Here is a 27,405-nt window from a genome sequence, read left to right as displayed (position 1 = left end):
ATATATTCACTCTGAATCCCTGCCTGCTTTCGTCAGTGAGCTGGAAATACGCAGGTTGTCCCTCTGCTACCCTGTCACAGGTGGGCGAGGGTCCGGGCCTGCATCTGGGAACCAAATTAGTTCATTGTCAGGAGAGGACTAGGGGGTCTTTCATCTAGGGGGGGGGGGGTTTTAGCATCCCAAATAGCACCCTATTCCCCTATGTAGTGCACTACTTTTTGGCCAGAACCCTACGGTATCACGGTCTTAAGTAGTGCACTACATAGGGAGTAGTGTGCTATTTGGGAGACACCCTTAGTTGATGCAGTTCTATCGTTATGGAGTGATCGTTATCCCCCCGTGTCGTCATCACCGGCCTCCCACTACTCATATGCTAAGAAAGGAGGACTCAATACAGAGACTCTCTTTTGGTGATCACTCATCCTCATCGTACCTAGGGTAAAGAAATATCAATTTGGCAGCGATTTTGTGATTGTTTCCTGAAACATAAATATGAATTTCGCAAAATATCACATGAAGGGTGTTTTCCCCCTCTTTAAAAAAAAGAAGAGATTAACTCACTCCCCACCGCGCTGGGAGCAAAAACAGATTGACAGTAATTCTGTGATTCTTAGAGACATTCATGTTTCCTAAAGCATGAATGGAAAGACGCAAATAGAAAGTAAACTAATAATAGCATGAAATATACCTGCACGTCAATAGGTGAAACACCTATTGTATACTAATGCACATTATATATATATATATATATATATATATATATATATATATATATATATATATATATATACATACACACACACACACACTCCTGTACACACTAATGTATTGATGTCTAGGCAGCTTTCCATTGACACAGGTTTATTCGACAAGAGATGTCACCCACAAAATGATTGCGATATTCGTAACGGAAACGGCAGATATAGGAGACATGTTTAAAGGTCGATAACATTCTTATCCGCTGGATTTGACTTTTGTCTAACTTTCTTTATTGCGACAAATGGAAATAAATTAATTTATAATAAAATAGGATTATTTCCAAATAATGCCTAATAAACTATGAAGCTCAACTCCACGTTTAATTCTAAATGCCTACTAATTTAAAAAATGTTTACAGTTATATTGAAAAACACCCTAGCAGGAAAATGTCAAATCTATTTTCTATGTGAACTTCCTAAATGTCTACAATAAAAAGTTCATGGAAACATACCTACTGATCGTCCAAATCTGCTGACGCAAAATGTTCAAGGGAATATTTAATCTCTTTATTAAAAACAGCAACAAGTTGACTGGGTAAATAAGTCCATTTAATTATCTGTTATGAGCTGGAAAAAGCTCTCCTTGTCAACAGACTGACAGAAACATGACTGAATTAGGGTTGCAAAATGGTGATAACTTTCCCAAAATCACCATGTTTTCCCAGAAATACCGGTTGGAGGTTTCCTGGAATTAAGCAGGAAATTCAGAGCCTCAAACCAGGATTTCTGAAAAACCCGGCAACGTGGGGAAAGGTAGCATCATTTTGCAACCCAACAATGAATAATACAGTAGGCCCACATTGGAACATACAATGTAATGATCCTTTTAAGCCGCATAGGAGATTATGCTCGTTTAAAACATGATATCAAATAAGAATACCATTTTATTTTAAACAAGTTAAACAGACAATTCTGTTTATTTCCTGGAGTAAGACTTTCCATTTTTATAGACCATGATCTAAAAACAAAAAAAACAGTGGACACTATTTCATGTTTTTTCACAGTCCAAGTGTATTGTCATTAGTATGCAACCTCTATGTATGCGCAGTGTGGTATTCCATGGCTATAACAGTATCCACTGTGAATACCTTAGTCTAGAGAAGGAAGAGGGCAAGTGGATCAGCTTGGGCTGAGGGAGACAGGAAATTCCTTTCTCACTGTGTCTGCCAGCTGGGGATCAGCCTCCGACAACATGAAGACCAGGTGTTGTACCTGTACAGGTGAAGGAAGACAGAGGTGGAAAAAGTACCCAAATTGTGTCATACTTGAGTAAAAGTAAACGTACCTTAATAGAAAATTACTCAAGTAAATGTGAAAGTCACCCAGTAAAATACTACTTGAGTAAAAGTCTAAAAGTATTTGGTTTTAAATATACTTAAGTATCAAAAGTATAGATCATTTCAAATTGCTTATATTAAGCAAACCAGACCGCAATATTTTCTTGTTTTATTTATTTAAGGTGTTTAAGGCCCGGGGAACACTGCAAACAAAGCCTGTGTGTTTAGTGAGTCCGCCAGATCAGAGGCAGTAGTGATGACGAAAGATGTTCTCTTGATAAGTGCGTGACTTGGACCATTTTTCTGTCCTGCTAAGCATTCAAAATGAAACGAGTACTTTTGGGTGTCAGGGAAAATGTACGGAGTAAAAAGTAAATTATTTTACTTAGGAATGTAGTGAAGTAAAAGTAGTCAAAAATATAAATAGTAAAGTAAAGTACAGATACACAAAAAAAACGACTTAAGTAGTACTTTAAAGTATTTTTTACTTAAGTACTTTCTACCACCGGCGGAGGGTTAGTTATGACAACCTGAAGACCAGGTGTTGTAACTCTACAGGCGATGTAGGCTTGGTTATGACAACATCTATTCACACCGGGGAGGAAGTGTGAGGGAAACCACGTTTCCAGAGAACAAGTGACATCACAGACAAAGACAACACGTAAACTGGAAACAAACTCTTATTGACCTGATTTAGTATCACAATGATGCCACCACAATGTTCACGATAAACTATCCACTGACATCTATATATAGGAGCCTCTATTTGTCAGTCATGATGGATATTATGTGCGCATTATAGAGGGAGAACTTACGGCAGGGCTGAAGTGGGGGAGCATAGAGCCTACTGCTGACAGACATGTCTTTTCTGTCAGGTAACCTCTCGTCACCAACTCGGACACCGCATCCTAGGGATCACACACACAGACGCACACAGACACGTCATTGTAAATAAGAATTTGTTCTTAACTGACTTGCCTAGTTAAGTAAAAAGTTTAAATAAATAAAATAAATAAATATAGGTTATAAACATACAATATAAAAAAATGTCATATCAACTTATTTTGGTTTAGAGATGAAGTAACATTGTAGGAAACGGTGACTGTTTTTTTGATTGACAGTTCCAGCGTTACCTTGGCGAGGTCAGTGATGATGTCAGAGAGGAACTCAGCCGTGGTCTGGATCAGAGCCTGGAGCTGCTCATCCACCTTCTCCTCCTCCTCCTGTCCATCCTTCTTCTCCTTCTGTCCGTGTCCTGAACTGACCTGGTACTCTCTATGGTACTGCAGTACCCTCAACATGCTCCCAACTAGAGGCAACACTGGAGAACAGAGAACAGACCGTTCAGATACTTTGGGATGATTCGGAACATGAAATTGAAAAAAAAAACACATAAAATGTTGCCTTATATAATGTTTTCACTTTCAGGTTACAGTGACTTTCATATGTTTTGTTTAGGAAAAAAACGATCAGTTAGTGAAAGAAGAAGAAATGAAATGACGCTCACGTCTCGTGATTAAGCAGTAACAACATTAGAAACATCTCGTCTCTCTCTGTCTCATGGGACAAGACAGATTGAGAGACGGTGTCAGAGACTAAAGTGAAATCCAGGTGGTCTCTTACGTGTGTCTGCTTTGCTGTGCTCTGCTTCCCGGTCCTGACACGCATACAGGACTGACAGAACAGCCAGCGCATGGACCAGTAAGCTCTTCTGTTCCTGTAGTACTAACGGAGGGTCGTCTGGCTGACACAGGTCCTCACACACTACCTCACACAGGAAGGTCCATAGAGCCTGGCCTGTCCCACCTGCAACAGCTGGAGACGAGGGACTGAGTTATATTTCATGTCTACTTAGTCAACTTTACTTGCTATGAGTAATGAATACAGTGGAAATCTTACTAACTTCAGCTCTCAGGATAAAAAAACAGCTAGATAGAAATATATTAACATAATAGCATACTAGATACAGTGGGGAGAACAAGTATTTGAGAACCTGCAAAATCGGCAGTGTTTCCTATTTACAAAGCATGTAGAGGTCTGTCATTTTTTAATCATAGGTACACTTCAACTGTGAGAGACGGAGTCTATAAAACAAAAAAACAGAAAATCACATTGTATGATTTTTAAGTAATTAATTTGCATTTTATTGCATGACATAAGTATTTGATCACCTACCAACCAGTAAGAATTCCAGCTCTCACAGACCTGTTAGTTTTTCTTTAAGAAGCCCTCCTGTTCTCCACTCATTACCTGTATTAACTGCACCTGTTTTAACTCGTTACCTGTATAAAAGACACCTGTCCACACACTCAATCAAACAGACTCTAACCTCTCCACAACGGCCAAGACCAGAGAGCTGTGTAAGGACATTAGGGATAAAATTGTAGACCTGCACAAGGCTGGGATGGGCTACAGGACAAAATCACCAGCAGCATACCACCCTGCATACCACTACTGGCTTGCTTCTGAAGCTAAGCAGGGTTGGTCCTGGTCAGGCCCTGGATGGGAGACCAGATGCTGCTGGAAGTGGTGTTGGAGGGCCAGTAGGAGGCACTCTTTCCTCTGGTCTAAAAAAATATCCCAATGCCCCAGGGCAGTGATTGGGGACATCCCCTATGTGTAGGGTGCCGTCTTTCGGATGGGACGTTAAACGGGTGTCCTGACTCTCTGAGGTCATTAAAGATCCCATGGCACTTATCGTAAGAGTAGGGGTGTTAACCCCGGTGTCCTGGCTAAATTCCCAATCTGGCCCTCAAACCATCATGGTCACCTAATAATCCCCAGTTTACAATTGGCTCATTCATCCCCCTCCTCTCCCCTGTAACTATTCCCCAGGTCGTTGCTGCAAATGAGAACGTGTTCTCAGTCAACTTACCTGGTAAAATAACGGTAAAAAAAAAAAAAAAATAATAATAATAAATAGGCAAGCAGCTTGGTGAGAAGGCAACAACTGTTGGCGCAATTATTAGAAAATGGAAGAAGTTCAAGATGACGGTCTGGAACTCCATGCAAGATCTCACTTCGTGGGGCATCCATGATCATGAGGAAGGTGAGGGATCAGCCCAGAACTACACGGCAGGACCTGGTCAATGACCTGAAGAGAGCTGGGACCACAGTCTGAAAGAAAACCATTAGTAACACACTACGTCGTCATGGATTAAAATCCTGCAGCGTAAGCAAGGTCTCCCTGCTCTAGCCAGCGCATGTCCAGGCCCGTCTGAAGTTTACCAATGACCAACTGGATGATCCAGAGGAGGAATGGGAGAAGGTCATGTGGTCTGATGAGACAAAAATAGAGCTTTTTGGTCTAAACTCCACTCGCCGTGTTTGGAGGAAGAAGGATGAGTACAACCCCAAGAACACCATCCCAACCGTGAAGCATGGAGGTGGAAACATCATTCTTTGGGGATGCTTTTCTGCAAAGGGGACAGGACGACTGGACCGTATTGAGGGGAGGATGGATGGGGCCATGTATCGCGAGATCTTGGCCAACAACCTCCTTCCCTCAGTAAGAGCAGTGAAGATGGGTCGTGGCTGGGTCTTCCAGCATGACAACGACCCGAAACACACAGCCAGGGCAACTAAGGAGTGGCTCCGTAAGAAGCATCTCAAGGTCCTGGAGTGGCCTAGCCAGTCTCCAGACCTGAACCCACTAGAAAATCTTTGGAGGGAGCTGAAATTCCGCATTGCCCAGCGACAGCCCCAAAACCTGATGGATCTGGAGAAGGTCTGTATGGAGGAGTGGGCCAAAATCCCTGCTGTAGTGTGTGCAAACCTGGTCAAGAACTACAGGAAACATATGATCTCTGTAAGTGCAAACAAAGGTTTCTGTACCAAATACTAAGTTCTGCTTTTCTGATGTATCAAATACTTATGTCATGCAATAAAATGCAAATGAATTACTTAAAAACCATACAATGTGATTTTCTGGATTTTTGTTTTAGATTCCGTCTCTCACAGTTGAAGTGTACCTATGATAAAAATTACAGACCTCTACATGCTTTGTAAGTAGGAAAACCTGCAAAATCAGCAGTGTATCAAATACTTGTTCTCCCCACTGTATATCAAGAGGGAGAAGACATTTAAAAGAGAGAAGTTCCTGTAATTTATGGATTCCTTTCCAACCAGTCACAATAGCTGTCAAAACATTTATTGAATAAATAAAAGCAGCCATTTTGTAACATTTTGAACAACACGTCTCACCCAGTGTCTGAATCCCATGATGGATAGTGGTGAGGAGCTGGAGGGCATGCAGGTACACCTCTAAACCCTCTGGACTCTCTGACCTGTGGAAACACGTGGACAGACCCACATAAACCCTCTGACCTGTGGAAACACGTGGACAGACCCTCATAAACCCTCTGACCTGTGGAAACACGTGGACAGACCCTCATAAACCCTCTGACCTGTGGAAACACGTGGATAGCCCCCTAATAAACCCTCTGACCTGTGGAAACACGTGGATAGCCCCCTCATAAACCCTCTGACCTGTGGAAACACGTGGACAGACCCTCATAAACCCTCTGACCTGTGGAAACACGTGGATAGCCCCCTAATAAACCCTCTGGAACTCTCTGACCTGTGGAAACACGTGGACAGACCCTCATAAACCCTCTGACCTGTGGAAACACGTGGACAGACCCTCATAAACCCTCTGGACTCTCTGACCTGTGGAAACACGTGGACAGACCCTCATAAACCCTCTGGACTCTCTGACCTGTGGAAACACGTGGACAGACCCTCATAAACCCCCTGGACTCTCTGACCTGTGGAAACACGTGGACAGACCCTCATAAACCCTCTGACCAGTGGAAACACGTGGATAGCCCCTCATAAACCCTCTGGACTCTCTGACCTGTGGAAACACGTGGACAGACCCTCATAAACTCTCTGACCTGTGGAAACACGTGGACAGACCCTCATAAACCCTCTGACCTGTGGAAACACGTGGACAGACCCTCATAAACTCTCTGACCTGTGGAAACACGTGGACAGACCCTCATAAACCCTCTGGACTCTCTGACCTGTGGAAACACGTGGACAGACCATCATAAACCCTCTGGACTCTCTGACCTGTGGAAACACGTGGACAGACCCTCATAAACCCTCTGGCCTGTGGAAACACGTGGACAGACCCTCATAAACCCTCTGGAACTCTCTGACCTGTGGAAACACGTGGATAGCCCCTCATAAACCCTCTGACCTGTGGAAACACGTGGATAGCCCCCTAATAAACCCTCTGGAACTCTCTGACCTGTGGAAACACATGGATAGCCCCCTCATAAAGCCTCTGACCTGTGGAAACACGTGGACAGACCCTCATAAACCCTCTGACCTGTGGAAACACGTGGACAGACCCTCATAAACCCTCTGGAACTCTCTGACCTGTGGAAACACATGGACAGACCCCTATAAACCCTCTGACCTGTGGAAACACGTGGACAGACCCCCATAAACCCTCTGACCTGTGGAAACACGTGGACAGACCCTCATAAACCCTCTGACCTGTGGAAACATGTGGACAGACCCTCATAAACCCTCTGACCTGTGGAAACACGTGGACAGACCCTCATAAACCCTCTGGAACTCTCTGACCTGTGGAAACACATGGACAGCCCCCTCATAAAGCCTCTGACCTGTGGAAACACGTGGATAGCCCCTCATAAACCCTCATAAACTCTCTGACCTGTGGAAACACGTGGACAGACCCTCATAAACTCTCTGACCTGTGGAAACACGTGGATAGCCCCTCATGTTGCTTGTCATATCAGAATGACGCCACCCAGTGGCAGGTCTGCTGAAATCATGATGTCATGCTGTTACAAGCTTGCTCTTACTGATACCTCCATCAAAGCGGTTCTAACAGAGAGCTGTATTTACCAATACCTGCTAAGATAATATTATTATAATATCAGCAGAAACAAACGTCTTTACCTTAGCTGCTTGGCAGCCTCGAGGAGCGAGGAGGCCACGTCCAGACGCCTCTCCCCCTCCTCCTCCTCTTCCTTGTCTTCATCACTGGGCTGAGATCCAGCTGTGACCCAGGTCTTCATCAACTCTTCATCCAAGTCAAACAGCTTGTCAACCAGCTCCCCCACCTTCACCAGCAGGTCCACTACACACACACAGTGAATGAAAAGTAAACAGTGGGTTTCACTCAGTTTCATCAAATATATATATATCTTCCTGGATGGCTCGGTATTGTCTGGTCTTCAGGGAGCATCGAGAGTCTTCCTGGATGGCTCGGTATTGTCTGGTCTTCAGGGGGCATCGAGTTTTCCTGGATGGCTCGGTATTGTCTGGTCTTCAGGGGGCATCGAGTCTTCCTGGATGGCTCGGTATTGTCTGGTCTTCAGGGGGCATCGAGTCTTCCTGGATGGCTCGGTATTGTCTGGTCTTCAGGGGGCATCGAGAGTCTTCCTGGATGGCTCGGTATTGTCTGGTCTTCATGGGGCATCGAGAGTCTTCCTGGATGGCTCGGTATTGTCTGGTCTTCATGGGGCATCGAGATTCTTCCTGGATGGCTCGGTATTGTCTGGTCTTCAGGGGGCATCGAGTCTTCCTGGATGGCTCGGTATTGTCTGGTCTTCAGGGGGCATCGAGAGTCTTCCTGGATGGCTCGGTATTGTCTGGTCTTCATGGGGCATCGAGAGTCTTCCTGGATGGCTCGGTATTGTCTGGTCTTCAGGGGGCATCGAGTCTTCCTGGATGGCTCGGTATTGTCTGGTCTTCAGGGGGCATCGAGAGTCTTCCTGGATGGCTCGGTATTGTCTGGTCTTCAGGGGGCATCGAGAGTCTTCCTGGATGGCTCGGTATTGTCTGGTCTTCATGGGGCATCGAGAGTCTTCCTGGATGGCTCGGTATTGTCTGGTCTTCAGGGGGCATCGAGTCTTCCTGGATGGCTCAGTATTGTCTGGTCTTCAGGGGGCATCGAGAGTCTTCCTGGATGGCTCGGTATTGTCTGGTCTTCAGGGGGAATCGAGAGTCTTCCTGGATGGCTCGGTATTGTCTGGTCTTCAGGGGGCATCGAGTCTTCCTGGATGGCTCGGTATTGTCTGTTCTTCAGGGGGCATCGAGTCTTCCTGGATGGCTCGGTATTGTCTGGTCTTCAGGGGGCATCGAGAGTCTTCCTGGATGGCTCGGTATTGTCTGGTCTTCAGGGGGCATCGAGAGTCTTCCTGGATGGCTCGGTATTGTCTGGTCTTCAGGGGGAATCGAGAGTCTTCCTGGATGGCTCGGTATTGTCTGGTCTTCAGGGGGCATCGAGTCTTCCTGGATGGCTCGGTATTGTCTGGTCTTCAGGGGGCATCGAGTCTTCCTGGATGGCTCGGTATTGTCTGGTCTTCAGGGGGCATCGAGAGTCTTCCTGGATGGCTTGGTATTGTCTGGTCTTCATGGGGCATCGAGAGTCTTCCTGGATGGCTCGGTATTGTCTGGTCTTCATGGGGCATCGAGAGTCTTCCTGGATGGCTCGGTATTGTCTGGTCTTCAGGGGGCATCGAGTCTTCCTGGATGGCTCGGTATTGTCTGGTCTTCAGGGGGCATCGAGAGTCTTCCTGGATGGCTCGGTATTGTCTGGTCTTCATGGGGCATCGAGAGTCTTCCTGGATGGCTCGGTATTGTCTGGTCTTCAGGGGGCATCGAGTCTTCCTGGATGGCTCGGTATTGTCTGGTCTTCAGGGGGCATCGAGAGTCTTCCTGGATGGCTCGGTATTGTCTGGTCTTCATGGGGCATCGAGAGTCTTCCTGGATGGCTCGGTATTGTCTGCCTCAAAGCGAGCATAGAATGTGTTAAGCCTGTCTGGGACGGAGGCTTCGGTGGGCACCAGACAGCTGGATGCGCCTTTTGTAGTCTGTGATAGCCTGTAGTCCTTGCCACAGGCGACGCAAGTCTGAGTTGTCGAATATCAATTCAAGTTTGAGTCTGTATTGTCTTTTTGCGTCCCTAATGGATTTGCAGAGCTCGTACGTGCTTGCCTTGCATGGCGTTGTGTGCCACAGAGTCACCGGGGTTCGTTCTGCTGACATAGAATGCTGCAGAACGGGCTCTCAGCATAGTACGGACTCCTCCGTTCATCCAGAGATTTTGGTTGGTGGTCTGATTGTTATTGTGGGTACAACATCATGAACACATTCCTAATGAAGCCGGTGAGTGACGATATATATTCCTCATTGTTGATAGATGAGTCCCTGGGTGGATGAATCTTTGAACATATTCTAAATCAATATTCTCAATCAATATTCTCACATTTGTGTAAGTTACATTTGACAAATGATTCCCAATTAGATTGGAAAGAAAACATCTTTCATCACATTGAGTTGTTGTAACATATGAAGGACCTACTGTTGGTGGAGCTGCACATGATGAAGCAGAGGCTGGAACACACAGATGTGTGCTGCCGTACTCTCTCTAGCCACAGAGAAGACACATCGTTCTGGGACACACAGGTCAGCAGCAGTCTGGACAAAAAGACATTCACACCAATCAATAACGAAATATCAACAAAAACACAAAAACACAGTCTAAAAACAATAGAAGACTTTGACAAGACCTGGGCCCAATTTCTCGATAGTCATGGAACTTAGGCATACGAGTGTTTCGATGATGATTCGTTCCTACAACGGCCCGAAAATAAAACGTGCTTTTGCAAAAAACACCACGGAGAACAAAAAAGAACGTTGGCTAGGTGTGTCGTTGGAGCGAATAATGTCGAATACTGATAGGACGGAACGAAAAGGGAGCTCCCGAGTGGCGCAGCAGTCTAAGGCACTGCATCTCAGTGTTTGAGGCGTCACAACAGACACCCTGGTTCAAATCCAGGCTGTATCACAATCCAGGCCGTGATTGGGAGTCCCATAGGGCGGCGCACAATTGGCAAAGCGTCGTCTGGGTTTCGTCATTGTAAATAAGAATCTGTTCTGAACTGACTTGCCTAGTTAAATAAAGGATACATCTTTTTTTTTAAGGCAGCACTGCTCTCAGATCAGCCTTCTCCATTCAAATCTGACCTTAACATTAGAAGTATTCCACAATACTGACGACAGATCAGCTCATATTACCACCTATAGCTGAAAATATTGTGGCTGCTTATTATAATGCTTAGTCCTACTCTATAATAAACACACGAAATCACAGATCTGGCACATCATCGCACACGTTGTAACACATCATGAAATATATTGAGGCCCCCAAAAAAATGTACAGACAATGTAGCCTACAATTAGCAAAAATAGAACTCAATTGGACTGAATATGTAATGAACTTCAATATGATTCAACTCTATAGGACTATGTAGCCAAATTGATGTGGTTCTGTACTTGAGGTCTTCTTGTCTATTAAATGTTCTGTATATTATGTCATGTTTCCTGTTTTGTGTGGACCCCAGGAAGAGTAGCTGATGCTTTCACGACAGCTAATGTGGATCCTATTAAAAACACCAACAAATACCTATAGGATTAATGTATATATTATGTATATAGTCATCTCGGTTTTCATTTGAAAGCATGTTTTTATCCTTTGTTTGTTTCTAACAATTGCAAAGACATTGGGAAACTTTTGTAGTCAACTTCATTACCAAGTTATCAGAGGTCACAGAGAGACAGATAAACATCTTGATCCTATGTTTAGCGGAGATCTTGTGTGTATAAAGTGAGGTGGAAGGGCAAAAAAAAATAAAATCTAATGTCGCACTTAGCTGTTCTACGAGTGGTCACAAGCAGTTGGCAAATAACGGACGCCTCGATGGTTTTGAGAAACAGCTCTTTAACGACGCTCCTACGAAGGTTCTAATGATGAAATGACCCTTAAGATGCTTTAGGGAAACCGAGCTCAGTACATTTGGTAGAGTTAAATCTCAATTAAAAAAAAAAGTATATACAGCATTAGTGCTTCTTCCTCTTATTTGAGCTACGACAACAGACAATGAAGGATTTTCTAGCCTTTTCAGGGTATTCTCACCTGCATGTCTCCAGCAGTGTAGGGGGATCAGTGTCTCCAAGAAGGAGCAACAGCACCACCCTGTGGAGAGAAACAGAATTACCCCAGAGAAACAGTTAACATCCACCATGAGCTGGTACGGTGCTGTACATACCAGAGCCAACACAGTACTGTTCAGGTTGTCATGACAGTGCGAAAAGGGTTTTAGTAAATGGCCATCTCCACCTACCCTAGGTCGTTGTTCTGGCTGAGGGTCAGACAAGTGTCAGGGAAGCAGGCTATGTTACCCAGGATCCCCACACATATCTCCTGGGGAGAGAGGACAAGGGAAAACATCAATAAGACACCATGACAACATGATGTTTGTGCCAATTTAAAATGTTCCTGGGCGGGTGCAATAGGTGGAAAAATTATATTAATTAATATTATTATTAATATTGCATTTCAAAGACGAGACGGTGGACTGATTAAGCAATATGGCCCAATGGGGGGTGTGTGATATATGGCCAATATACCATCGTATAGCACAAACCCCTGAGGTGCCTTATTGCTTTGTCATACTCGTGGTATACGGTCTGATATACCACAGCTGTCAGCCAAATCAGAATTCAGGGGGTGGAACCACCCAGTTTTATAATAGAGTATAACACACATGCTGTAAACTAGAAGACTAAAACAGTTCACTCACAGTGAGACGAGGGCATCGAGACTTAGCGATCACTCCCAGGAGGATATCTGCAGCTTTGAACTCCTGTAAGAAACCAGCCACATCCTACAGAGAGACAGGAAGACAGGGTCATATTAACCCACATCCTACAGAGAGACAGGAAGACAGGGTCATATTAACCCACATCCTACAGAGAGACAGGAAGACAGGGTCATATTAACCCACATCCTACAGAGAGACAGGAAGACAGGGTCATATTAACCCACATCCTACAGGGAGACAGGAAGACAGGGTCATATTAACCCACATCCTACAGAGAGACAGGAAGACAGGGTCATATTAACCCACATCCTACAGAGAGACAGGTAGACAGGGTCATATTAACCCACATCCTACAGAGAGACAGGAAGACAGGGTCATATTAACCCACATCCTACAGAGAGACAGGTAGACAGGGTCATATTAACCCACATCCTACAGAGAGACAGGAAGACAGGGTCATATTAACCCACATCCTACAGAGAGACAGGTAGACAGGGTCATATTAACCCACATCCTACAGAGAGACAGGAAGACAGGGTCATATTAACCCACATCCTACAGAGAGACAGGAAGACAGGGTCATATTAACCCACATCCTACAGAGAGACAGGAAGACAGGGTCATATTAACCCACATCCTACAGAGAGACAGGAAGACAGGGTCATATTAACCCACATCCTACAGAGACAGGCAGACAGGGTCATATTAACCCACATCCTACAGAGAGACAGGGTCATATTAACCCACATCCTACAGAGACAGGCAGACAGGGTCATATTAACCCACATCCTACAGAGAGACGGGGTCATATTAACCCACATCCTACAGAGAGACAGGGTCATATTAACCCACATCCTACAGGAAAACAGGGTCATATTAACCCACATCCTACAGAGAGACAGGAAGACAGGGTCATATTAACCCACATCCTACAGAGAGACAGGAAGACAGGGTCATATTAACCCACATCCTACAGGAAAACAGGGTCATATTAACCCACATCCTACAGAGAGACAGGAAGACAGGGTCATATTAACCCACATCCTACAGAGAGACAGGGTCATATTAACCCACATCCTACAGAGAGACAGGAAGACAGGGTCATATTAACCCACATCCTACAGGGAGACAGGAAGACAGGGTCAAATTAACCCACATCCTACAGAGAGACAGGAAGACAGGGTCATATTAACCCACATCCTACAGAGAGACAGGTAGACAGGGTCAAATTAACCCACATCCTACAGAGAGACAGGGTCATATTAACCCACATCCTACAGAGAGACAGGAAGACAGGGTCATATTAACCCACATCCTACAGAGAGACAGGAAGACAGGGTCATATTAACCCACATCCTACAGGGAGACAGGAAGACAGGGTCATATTAACCCACATCCTACAGAGAGACAGGAAGACAGGGTCATATTAACCCACATCCTACAGAGAGACAGGAAGACAGGGTCATATTAACCCACATCCTACAGAGAGATAGGAAGACAGGGTCATATTAACCCACATCCTACAGAGAGACAGGAAGACAGGGTCATATTAACCCACATCCTACAGAGAGACAGGAAGACAGGGTCATATTAACCCACATCCTACAGAGAGACAGGAAGACAGGGTCATATTAACCCACATCCTACAGAGAGACAGGAAGACAGGGTCATATTAACCCACATCCTACAGAGAGACAGGAAGACAGGGTCATATTAACCCACATCCTACAGAGAGACAGGAAGACAGGGTCATATTAACCCACATCCTACAGGAAGACAGGAAGACAGGGTCATATTAACCCACATCCTACAGGAGAGACAGGGTCGTATTAACCCACATCCTACAGAGAGACAGGAAGACAGGGTCATATTAACCCACATCCTACAGAGAGACAGGAAGACAGGGTCATATTAACCCACATCCTACAGAGAGACAGGAAGACAGGGTCATATTAACCCACATCCTACAGAGAGACAGGGTCATATTAACCCACATCCTACAGAGAGACAGGTAGACAGGGTCATATTAACCCACATCCTACAGAGAGACAGGAAGACAGGGTCATATTAACCCACATCCTACAGAGAGACAGGAAGACAGGGTCATATTAACCCACATCCTACAGAGAGACAGGAAGACAGGGTCATATTAACCCACATCCTACAGAGAGACAGGAAGACAGGGTCATATTAACCCACATCCTACAGAGAGACAGGAAGACAGGGTCATATCAACCCACATCCTACAGAGAGACAGGAAGACAGGGTCATATTAACCCACATCCTACAGAGAGACAGGAAGACAGGGTCATATTAACCAACATCCTACAGAGAGAAAGGAAGACAGGGTCGTATTAACCCACATCCTACAGAGAGACAGGAAGACAGGGTCATATTAACCCACATCCTACAGAGAGACAGGTAGACAGGGTCATATTAACCCACATCCTACAGAGAGACAGGAAGACAGGGTCATATTAACCCACATCCTACAGAGAGACAGGAAGACAGGGTCATATTAACCCACATCCTACAGAGAGACAGGAAGACAGGGTCGTATTAACCCACATCCTACAGAGAGACAGGGTCATATTAACCCACATCCTACAGAGAGACAGGAAGACAGGGTCATATTAACCCACATCCTACAGAGAAACAGGAAGACAGGGTCATATTAACCCACATCCTACGGAGAGACAGGAAGACAGGGTCATATTAACCCACATCCTACAGAGAAACAGGAAGACAGGGTCATATTAACCCACATCCTAAAGAGAGACAGGTAGACAGGGTCATATTGTAACGATAATCCTCCTCCTCTTCATCAGAAGAGGAGGAGCAGGGATTGAACCAAGGCGCAGCGGATTGTGAAGACATAATGATTTATTAAAGACAAGACGAAAACACGAACTTCACTAACAAAATAACAAAACGAAAGTAGACAGTCCTGAACGACGAACTTACATACAACGGGAAGAACGAAATGAACAGGAACAGACTACATGAAATGAACAAACCGTATACAGTCCCGTATGGTGCAAACATTGACACGGACACAGGAGACAACCACCCACAAACAAACACTGTGAACCGCCTACCTAAATATGACTCTCAATTAGAGGAACGCCAAACACCTGCCTCCAATTGAGAGCCATACCAGGCAACCCTAAACCAACATAGAAACAGACAACATAGAATGCCCACCCAACCTCACGTCCTGACCAACTAACACACAAAAACTAACATAAATAGGTCAGGAACGTGACAGTACCCCCCCCACAAGGTGCGAACTCCGGACGCACCAGCACAAAGTCTAGGGGAGGGTCTGGGTGGGCATCTAACCACGGTGGTGGCTCAGGCTCCGGGCGCGGTTCCCACCCCACCATAATCCATCCTAACTTCCTCCCACAAAGAATGTCCACCCTCTTTCTTCCCCCACACAATTCTCTTAATAATATATTAAATAATGATAATACCGGGACAGAGAGATAAACCAAGACAGAGGGATAGATAAGACTATAGAGGTAGATAAAGATAGAGAGGGAGATCAGGATAGAGGGGCAACTCCGGACTGAAAGGCAGCTCCGGACAGAGAGACAGCTCTGGACTGATGGGCAGTTCTGGGTATCTAGCCTTTTCAGGCTGAAGGGCAGCTCATGGCTGACTGACGACTCTCGATGCTCATGGCTGGCTGACGGCTCTCGACGCTCATGGCAGGCTGACGGCTCTCGACGCTCATGGCAGGCTGACGGCTCTCGACGCTCATGGCAGGCTGACGGCTCTCGACGCTCATGGCAGGCTGACGGCTCTCGACGCTCATGGCAGGCTGACGGCTCTCGACGCTCATGGCGCTCTGACGGCTCTGGCTGCTCATGGCGCTCTGACGGCTCTGGCTGCTCATGGCTCTCTGACGGCTCTGGCTGCTCATGGCTCACTGGCGGCTCTGGCTGCTCATGGCTCGCTGGCGGCTCTGGCAGATCCTGTCTGGTTGGCGGCTCTGGCAGATCCTGTCTGGTTGGCGGCTCTGGCAGATCCTGTCTGGTTGGCGGCTCTGGCAGATCCTGTCTGGTTGGCGGCTCTGGCAGATCCTGTCTGGCTGACGGCTCTAGCGGCTCCTGTCTGGCTGATGGCTCTAGCGGCTCCTGTCTGGCTGACGGCTCTGTAGGCTCATGGCAGACGGGCGGCTTTGCAGGCTCATGGCAGACGGGCGGCTTTGCAGGCTCCTGGCAGACGGATGGCTCAGATGGCGCTGGGGAGACGGATGGCTCAGATGGCGCTGGGGAGACGGATGGCTCAGATGGCGCTGGGGAGACGGATGGCTCAGATGGCGCTGGGGAGACGGATGGCTCTGGCCGGATATGGCGCACTGTAGACCTGGTGCGTGGTGCCGGAACTGGAGGCACCGTGCTAATGATAAGCACCTTCCTACTAGTGCGGGGAGCAGGGACAGGGCACACTGTATCCTCAAAGCCTACTCTACCCCTGATGCGTGGTACCGGCACTGGTGACGCCGGGCTGAGGACAAGCACATCAGGATTAGTAGGGGGAGAATATATAGTGTGTACAGGGCTCTGGAGACGCACTGGTAGCTTAGTGCGTGGGGCCGGAACTGGAGGCACCGGGCTAGATGCACGCACTACAGGGAGAGTGCGTGGAGGAGGAACAGGGCTCTGGAAATGCACTGGTAGCCTAGTGCGTAATGTAGGCACTGTAGGTACTAGGCTGGGGCGGGGAGGTGGCGCCGGAAATACCGGACCGTGCAGGCGTACTGGCTCTCTTGAGCACCGAGCCTGCCCAACCTTACCTGGTTGAATGCTCCCGGTCGCCCTGCCAGTGCGGCGAGGTGGAATAGCCCGCACTGGGCTATGCAGGCGAACCGGGGAAACCATGCGTAAGGCAGGTGCCATGTATGCCGGCCCGAGGAGACGCACTGGAGACCAGACGCGTTGAGCCGGCCTCATGACACCTGGCTCAATGCCCAATCTAGCCCTACCAGTGCGGGGAGGTGGAATAACCCGCACTGGGCTATGCACACGTACAGGAGACACCGTGCGCTCTACTGCGTAACACGGTGTCTGCCCGTACTCCCGCTCTCCACGGTTAGCCTGGGAAGTGGGCGCAGGTCTCCTACCTGCCCTTGGCCCACAACCCCTTAGCCCCCCCCCAAGAAATTTTTGGGAATTACTCACGGGCTTTTCGGGCTTCCGTGCAAGACGCGTCCCCTCATAACTCCGGTCCTTCACTCCAGTAGCCTCTGCTCTCCTCAGTGCCTCCACCTGTTCCCATGGGAGGCGATCCCTTCCAGCCAGGATCTCCTCCCATGTGTAGCAACCTTTACCGTCCAATACATCGTCCCAAGTCCATTCCTCCTTCTTGCGCTGTCCCTTACTCCGTTTAAACCGCTGCTTGGCTCTGGATTGGTGGGTGGTTCTGTAACGATAATCCTCCTCCTCTTCATCAGAAGAGGAGGAGCAGGGATTGAACCAAGGCGCAGCGGATTGTGAAGAAATAATGATTTATTAAAGACAAGACGAAAACACGAACTTCACTAACAAAATAACAAAACGAAAGTAGACAGTCCTGAACGACGAACTTACATACAACGGGAAGAACGAAATGAACAGGAACAGACTACATGAAATGAACAAACCGTATACAGTCCCGTATGGTGCAAACATTGACACGGACACAGGAGACAACCACCCACAAACAAACACTGTGAACCGCCTACCTAAATATGACTCTCAATTAGAGGAACGCCAAACACCTGCCTCCAATTGAGAGCCATACCAGGCAACCCTAAACCAACATAGAAACAGACAACATAGAATGCCCACCCAACCTCACGTCCTGACCAACTAACACACAAAAACTAACATAAATAGGTCAGGAACGTGACACATATTAACCCACATCCTACAGAGAGACAGGTTGACAGGGTCATATTAACCCACATCCTACAGAGAGACAGGAAGACAGGGTCATATTAACCCACATCCTACAGAGAGACAGGAAGACAGGGTCATATTAACCCACATCCTACAGAGAGACAGGGTCATATTAACCCACATCCTACAGGAGAGACAGGAAGACAGGGTCATATTAACCCACATCCTACAGAGAGACAGGGTCATATTAACCCACATCCTACAGGAGAGACAGGAAGACAGGGTCATATTAACCCACATCCTACAGGAGAGACAGGAAGACAGGGTCATATTAACCCACATCCTACAGAGAGACAGGAAGACAGGGTCATATTAACCCACATCCTACAGAGAGACAGGTAGACAGGGTCATATTAACCCACATCCTACAGAGAGACAGGTAGACAGGGTCATATTAACCCACATCCTACAGAGACAGGCAGACGGGGTCATATTAACCCACATCCTACAGAGAGACAGGGTCATATTAACCCACATCCTACAGGAGAGACAGGAAGACAGGGTCATATTAACCCACATCCTACAGAGAGACAGGAAGACAGGGTCATATTAACCCACATCCTACAGAGAGACAGGAAGACAGGGTCATATTAACCCACATCCTACAGAGAGACAGGAAGACAGGGTCATATTAACCGACATCCTACAGAGAGACAGGGTCATATTAACCCACATCCTACAGAGAGACAGGGTCATATTAACCCACATCCTACAGAGAGACAGGAAGACAGGGTCATATTAACCCACATCCTACAGAGAGACAGGGTCATATTAACCCACATCCTACAGGAGAGACAGGAAGACAGGGTCATATTAACCCACATCCAACAGAGAGACAGGTAGACAGGGTCATATTAACCCACATCCTACAGAGAGACAGGAAGACAGGGTCATATTAACCCACATCCTACAGAGAGACAGGAAGACAGGGTCATATTAACCCACATCCAACAGAGAGACAGGAAGACAGGGTCATATTAACCCACATCCTACAGAGAGACAGGAAGACAGGGTCATATTAACCCACATCCTACAGAGAGACAGGAAGACAGGGTCATATTAACCCACATCCTACAGAGAGACAGGAAGACAGGGTCATATTAACCCACATCTTACAGAGAGACAGGGTCGTATTAACCCACATCCTACAGAGAGACAGGAAGGCAGGGTCATATTAACCCACATCCTACAGAGAGACAGGAAGACAGGGTCATATTAACCCACATCCTACAGAGAGACAGGGTCATATTAACCCACATCCTAAAGAGAGACAGGAAGACAGGGTCATATTAACCCACATCCCACAGAGAGACAGGAAGACAGGGTCATATTAACCCACATCCTACAGAGAGACAGGAAGAGAGGGTCATATTAACCCACATCCAACAGAGAGACAGGAAGACAGGGTCATATTAACCCACATCCTACAGAGAGACAGGTAGACAGGGTCATATTAACCCACATCCTACAGAGAGACAGGAAGACAGGGTCGTATTAACCCACATCCTACAGAGAGACAGGAAGACAGGGTCATATTAACCCACATCCTACAGAGAGACAGGAAGGCAGGGTCATATTAACCCACATCCTACAGAGAGACAGGAAGACAGGGTCAAATTAACCCACATCCTAAAGAGAGACAGGAAGACAGGGTCTTATTAACCCACATCCTACAGAGAGACAGGAAGACAGGGTCATATTAACCCACATCCTAAAGAGAGACAGGAAGACAGGGTCATATTAACCCACATCCTAAAGAGAGACAGGAAGACAGGGTCTTATTAACCCACATCCTACAGAGAGACAGGAAGACAGGGTCATATTAACCCACATCCTACAGAGAGACAGGAAGACAGGGTCATATTAACCCACATCCTACAGAGAGACAGGAAGACAGGGTCGTATTAACCCACATCCTACAGAGAGACAGGAAGACAGGGTCATATTAACCCACATCCTACAGAGAGACAGGAAGACAGGGTCATATTAACCCACATCCTACAGAGAGACAGGAAGACAGGGTCATATTAACCCACATCCTACAGAGAGACAGGGTCATATTAACCCACATCCTACAGAGAGACAGGAAGACAGGGTCATATTAACCCACATCCTACAGGGAGACAGGAAGACAGGGTCATATTAACCCACATCCTACAGAGAGACAGGAAGACAGGGTCATATTAACCCACATCCTACAGGAGAGACAGGAAGACAGGGTCATATTAACCCACATCCTACAGAGAGACAGGAAGACAGGGTCATATTAACCCACATCCTACAGAGAGACAGGAAGACAGGGTCATATTAACCCACATCCTACAGAGACAGGCAGACAGGGTCATATTAACCCACATCCTACAGAGAGACAGGAAGACAGGGTCATATTAACCCACATCCTACAGAGAGACGGGGTCATATTAACCCACATCCTACAGAGAGACGGGGTCATATTAACCCACATCCTACAGAGAGACAGGCAGACAGGGTCATATTAACCCACATCCTACAGAGAGACGGGGTCATATTAACCCACATCCTACAGAGAGACGGGGTCATATTAACCCACATCCTACAGAGAGACGGGGTCATATTAACCCACATCCTACAGAGAGACGGGGTCATATTAACCCACATCCTACAGAGAGACAGGGTCATATTAACCCACATCCTACAGGAAAACAGGGTCATATTAACCCACGTCCTACAGAGAGACAGGAAGACAGGGTCATATTAACCCACATCCTACAGAGAGACAGGAAGACAGGGTCATATTAACCCACATCATACAGAGAGACAGGGTCATATTAACCCACATCCTACAGAGAAACAGGAAGACAGGGTCATATTAACCCACATCCTACAGGGAGACAGGAAGACAGGGTCATATTAACCCACATCCTACAGAGAGACAGGAAGACAGGGTCATATTAACCCACATCCTACAGAGAGACAGGAAGACAGGGTCATATTAACCCACATCCTACAGAGAGACAGGGTCATATTAACCCACATCCTACAGAGAGACAGGAAGACAGGGTCATATTAACCCACATCCTACAGAGAGACAGGAAGACAGGGTCATATTAACCCACATCATACAGAGAGACAGGGTCATATTAACCCACATCCTACAGAGAGACAGGAAGACAGGGTCATATTAACCCACATCCTACAGGGAGACAGGAAGACAGGGTCATATTAACCCACATCCTACAGAGAGACAGGAAGACAGGGTCATATTAACCCACATCCTACAGGGAGACAGGAAGACAGGGTCATATTAACCCACATCCTACAGAGAGACAGGAAGACAGGGTCATATTAACCCACATCCTACAGAGAGACAGGGTCATATTCACCCATCAAATTTCACATTACTCTGAAAAACACCAAAAGAAAGATGCCCAGGGTCCCTGCTCATCTGCGTGAACGTGCCTTAGGCATGCTGCAAGGAGGCATGAGGACTGCAGATGTGACCAGGAAAATAAATTGCATTGTCCGTACTGTGAGACGCCTAAGACAGCGTTACAGGGAGACAGGACGGACAGCTGATCGTCCTTCGTCCTCGCAGTGGCAGACCACGTGTAACAACACCTGCACAGGATCGGTACATCTGAACATCACACCTGCGGGACAGGTACAGGATGGCAACAACAACTGCCCGAGTTACACCAGGAACGCACAATCCCTCCATCAGTGCTCAGACTGTCCGCAATAGGCTGAGAGAAGCTGGATTGAAGGCTTGTAGGCCTGTTGTAAGGCAGGTCCTCACCAGGCATCACTGGCAACAGCGTTGCCTACGGGCACAAACCCACCGTTGCTGGACCAGACAGGACTGGCAAAAAGTGTTCTTCACTGATGAGTCACGGTTTTGTCTCACCAGAGGCCAGAGGTGATGGTCGGATTTGCATTTATCGTCGAAAGAATGAGCGTTACACCGAGGCCTGTACTCTGGAGCGGGATCAATTTGGAGGTGGAGGGTCCGTCATGGTCTGTGGCGGTGTGTCACAGCATCATCAGACTGAGCTTGTTGTTATTGCAGGCAATCTCAACGCTGTGCGTTACAGGGAAGACATCATGTGGTACCCTTCCTGCAGGGTCATGTCCACCAGTATGACAATGCCACCAAACATACTGCTCATTCTGTGCGTGATTTCCTGAAATACAGGAATGTCAGTGTTCTGCCATGGCCAGCGAAGAGCCCGGATCTCAATCCCATTGAGCACGTCTGGTACCTGTTGGATCGGAGGGTGAGGGCTAGGGCCATTCCCCCCAGAAATGTCTGGGAACTTGCAGATACCTTGGTGGAAGAGTGGGGTAACATCTCACAGCAAGAACTGGAAAATCTGGGTCAGTCCATGAGGAGGAGATGCACTGCAGTACTTAATGCAGCTGGTGGCCACACCAGATACTGACTGTTACTTTTGACCCACCCCCTTTGTTCAGGGACACATTACTCAATTTCTGTTAGTCACATGTCTGTGGAACTTGTTCAGTTTATGTCTCAGTTGTTGAATCTTGTTATGTTCATACAAATATTTACAAATGTTAAGTTTACTGAAAATAAACGCAGTTCACAGTGAGAGGACGTTTCTTTTTTTTGCTGAGTTTATTAGAGTCAATACCCTGACAAATTGAGGCTGTACTGAGATCAAAAAGGGGGGTTCAACTCAATATTAGGACGGTGTTCCTAATGTTTTGTACACACACACGCTAGATATTTACTGTAGGCATGTAAAGTGCATTTGGAAAGTATTCAGACCGTTCACTCTTTCCACATTTTGTTACGTTACAGCCGTATTCTAAAATGGATTAAATACATTTTCCCATCATCAATCTACACACAATACGCCATAATGACATCACAATACCCCATAATGACATCACAATACGCCATAATGACATCACAATACGCCATAATGACATCACAATACGCCATAATGACATCACAATATGCCATAATGACAAAGTGAAAACAGACATTTAGACATTTTTGCAAATGTATTAAAAAAAACTGAAATACCTTATTTACATAAGTATTCAGACTCTTTGCTATGAGACTCGAAATTGAGCTCAGGTGCATCCTGTTTCCATTGGTCATCCTTGGACTCCACCTGTGGTAAATTCAACTGATTGGACATGATTTGGAAAGGCACACACCTGTCTATATAAGGTCCCACAGCAGGTCAGAGCAAAAACCAAGCCATTAGGTCGAAGGAATTTTCCGTAGATCTCCGAGACACGATTGTGTTGAGGCACAGATCTGGGGAAGGGTACCAAAACATTTATTCAGCATTGAAGGTCCCTGAGAACACAGTGGCCTCCATCATTCTTAAATGGAAGACGTTTGGAAGCACCAAGACTCCTCCTAGAGCTGACCACCCGGGCCAAACTGAGCAATTGGGGAAGAAGGGCCCTGGTCAGGGAGATGACCAAGAACCTGAGGGTCACTCTGACAGAGCTCCAGAGTTCCTCTGTGGAGATAGGAAAACCTTCCAGAAGGACAACCATCTCTGCAGCACTCCACGAATCAGGCCTTTAAGGTAGTGGCCAGACAGAAGCCACTCCTCAGTAAAAGGCACATGACAACCCGCTTGGAGTTTGCAAAAAGGCACCTAAAGGACTCTCAGACCATGAGAAACAAGATTATCTGGTTTAATGAAACCAAGATTGAACCCTTTGGCCTGAATACCAAGTGGCACGTCTGGAGGAAACCTGGAACCATCCCTATGGTGAAGCATGGTGGTGGCAGCATCATGCTGTGGGGATGTGTTTCAGCGGCAGGGATTGGGAGACTAGTCAGGATCGAGGGACAGATGAACGGAGCAAAGTACAGAGAGATCCTTGATGAAAACATGCTCCAGAGCACTCAGGACCTCAGACTGAGGCAAAGGTTCACTTTCCCACAGGACAACTACCCTAAGCACACAGCCAAGACAACGCAGGAGTGGCTTCGGGACAAGTCTCTGAATGTCCTTGAGTGGCCCAGCCAGAGCCCGGACTTGAACCCGATCGAACATCTCTGGAGAGCAGCGATACTCCCCATACAACCTGACAGAGCTTGAGAGGATCTGCAGAGAAGAATGTGAGAGACTCCCCAAATACAGGTGTGCTAAGCTTGTAGCGTCATACCCAAGAAGACTCGAGGCTGATCACAGCCAAAGGTGCTTCAACAAAGTACTCAGTAAAGGGTCTGAATACTTATGTAAATGTAATACTCCAGTTTTAATTTGTAATAAATTAACAAAAATGTCTAAACCTGTTTTTGCTTTGTCATTATGGGGGATTGTGTGCAGATTGAGGTAAAACCCCCCCGATGTAATCAATTTTAGAATGAGGCTGTAACGTAACAAAATTTGGAAATATTCAAGGGGTCTGAATACTTTCTGAAGACACTGTATATATTACAGATGCAAATAAACCTGCAAGAGAGAGACTATTTGCACATTGTTGCACTGTACATAGCCAACAATATAACATTATTTTGAAACTTTTGTGAGTGTAATGTTTACCGTTCATTTCTGATTGTTTATTTCACTTGCTTTGGCAATGTAAAACATGTTTCCCATGCCAATAAAGCCATTTTAAATTGAAAAGAAAGAGAGAGACAGACACATACCTTATCCATGGCCATGTCCCAGATCTTACACAGCTCATCCTCATCTTCCTCAGGTAGCTGCATCTGGACATCAGAGTCTCCCGTGTTCTGCTCCGACACAATCTGAAGGAACACAACAACAACGATGATCAACGATGCATTTTGAGCACAAGATGACAAAATGTGTTCTGCATATTAACAGTAAAATGTACAAGATGGAAGAGCACTTTCTGTAATGAGCAACAACAACAACAACGATGATCAACGATGCATTTTGAGCACAAGATGACAAAATGTGTTCTGCATATTAACAGTAAAATGTACAAGATGGAAGAGCACTTTCTGTAATGAGCAACAACAACAAAAATAGTGCTGGACGATGGATAATGCATTAGATGATGGAAAACGCATCGTCGCCATAACGCTTTTTAGACTTCAATAGCCTAGATGAGTTGTCTCATGAGTCAAGAAGGTATACCTAATGTACTTCTGTTGGTATTTGATCAGCAACAAGTAATACTGTATTGCAACAATGTACCAGTTACCTACCTGAATCATAACAGGTTACCTTCCTGAATCATAACAGGTTACCTTCCTGAATCACAACCGGTTACCTTCCTGAATCATAACCGGTTACCTTCCTGAATCATAACCGGTTACCTTCCTGAATCATAACAGGTTACCTTCCTGAATCATAACCGGTTACATTCCTGAATCACAACCGGTTACCTTCCTGAATCATAACAGGTTACCTTCCTGAATCATAACAGGTTACCTTCCTGAATCACAACCGGTTACCTTCCTGAATCATAACAGGTTACCTACCTGAATCACAACCGGTTACCTTCCTGAATCATAACAGGTTACCTTCCTGAATCATAACAGGTTACCTACCTGAATCACAACCGGTTACCTTCCTGAATCACAACAGGTTACCTTCCTGAATCATAACAGGTTACCTTCCTGAATCATAACAGGTTACCTTCCTGAATCACAACCGGTTACCTTCCTGAATCATAACAGGTTACCTTCCTGAATCATAACCGGTTACCTACCTGAATCAGACGGGTCAAGGTGCTGAACAGCCAGTGTTTGCTATAAACTGTCTCCCCTATAGCATCCACTTTTTCCCCGCCCTGCTCCCCCTCTCTGTCCGGGGGTGGTGAGGGGTTACGGTCCATGACAGGAGAGTTCGCCGGGGAGGATGACCGGATGCTGGAGTTGTCGTCATCCACGCTGTGGTTCTCTAAACAGAAACATAATAAGGTAAGGTAAGACGCACAATGCTGGCTGCTACCTCTGGAGGTGTGCGTAAAACGTTCTAGAACATTGCAGATATACATATTTTTTTCCTGCCATGTCATTGTCAGAGATGGAGGTCTGTTTTTATCTAGGTAATTTCTATCTGAACGTTCCAAAACGTCGCGTCCTGCTGAATGCGCCCCGGGATAGGGTAAGGACGGCTTCGCAGGGAGAAGCTAGCTACATAGCTACATTTCGCCGGTCGATGGTGGCTAGTAAATGTTTCTGGAATGTTAGCCAAGACAGAAGATCAAGGCTATCAAAGCCTTAAAAATATAATGACCTAGCCTTTGCAAGCTAGCCATGTGAGCTGCTCAGACCGGCTCGTTTCAATAGCTCTATTAACGTTAGTGTCCCTGTGCACATTACAACAAAGCCATAAATTTCCTTGAGCTCACCCATGAATGATGACTGTTGTTCCTCGAGTATAATGATGGGTTTATATCACTGTATTATCCAGAAACGTATGTTCACTTTAGTCGAGTTGCTTGCTAACCAAAACAAACATTGCTAGTCACGGCTAATGTTTTCAAATGAGCCTCCAACGCAAGAGAAGGAACGCGCATGCGTGTGAAGTGTATCATACCACAGAGTTTCTAAACCCAGAGGCACAACATCGCGAGATTTCCGGGAACGCTTGCGAAACAGACCATGCCGGGGTTTGAGGAGTCAATGAGAGAATTGAAAAAAGCCTTCCTTCGATAACACCGACAGTGTTCCTGCGGTTTGGTACACCAGAAGTACATTCATTTCCAATCAAACGCTGCGTATGCATAGACGGCTTGGCATAAATGGTAGCAGAAGGTGAATGTTGAACTTTTGTTGTACAGATATCCAGATGATTAACGGTTAAATAAAACAAATAAAAATGAT

At 46.3% G+C, this 27,405-nt stretch overlaps 1 protein-coding gene across 1 annotated transcript; it reads right to left on the bottom strand.

Moving 5' to 3' along the window:
- Positions 1 to 1,243: 1,243 nt before the first annotated feature.
- saal1 (serum amyloid A-like 1) lies at positions 1,244 to 27,119 on the bottom strand. The gene is made up of 13 exons (XM_055922000.1): positions 26,931 to 27,119; positions 26,286 to 26,476; positions 25,252 to 25,353; positions 12,661 to 12,744; positions 12,202 to 12,281; positions 11,994 to 12,053; positions 10,380 to 10,495; positions 7,970 to 8,150; positions 6,239 to 6,321; positions 3,659 to 3,850; positions 3,169 to 3,356; positions 2,851 to 2,943; positions 1,244 to 1,970 (listed from the first exon to the last, which is right to left on the bottom strand). Exons 1-13 carry the CDS (start codon positions 26,932 to 26,934, stop codon positions 1,878 to 1,880), a joined length of 1,467 nt encoding a protein of 488 aa, XP_055777975.1. The 5' UTR covers positions 26,935 to 27,119; the 3' UTR covers positions 1,244 to 1,877.
- Between the last annotated feature and the right edge of the window lie 286 nt (positions 27,120 to 27,405).

This window comes from Salvelinus fontinalis, chromosome 5, assembly GCF_029448725.1.
Source record: "Salvelinus fontinalis isolate EN_2023a chromosome 5, ASM2944872v1, whole genome shotgun sequence".
Classification (NCBI taxonomy): Eukaryota; Metazoa; Chordata; class Actinopteri; order Salmoniformes; family Salmonidae; genus Salvelinus; species Salvelinus fontinalis.
Note: the sequence above shows the minus strand (reverse complement) of the source record. Positions and strands in the feature narration are given on the sequence as shown.

Excerpts from the sequence above, each read along its gene's own strand:
- saal1 (XM_055922000.1), bottom strand. Across the intron at positions 10,496-11,993 it reads ACACTGCTGGAGACATGCAG|ACTGCTGCTGACCTGTGTGT; the intron begins GTGAGAATACCC and ends CTTTTTGTCCAG. Across the intron at positions 1,971-2,850 it reads TCCCCCACTTCAGCCCTGCC|GTACAACACCTGGTCTTCAT; the intron begins GTAAGTTCTCCC and ends TCACCTGTACAG.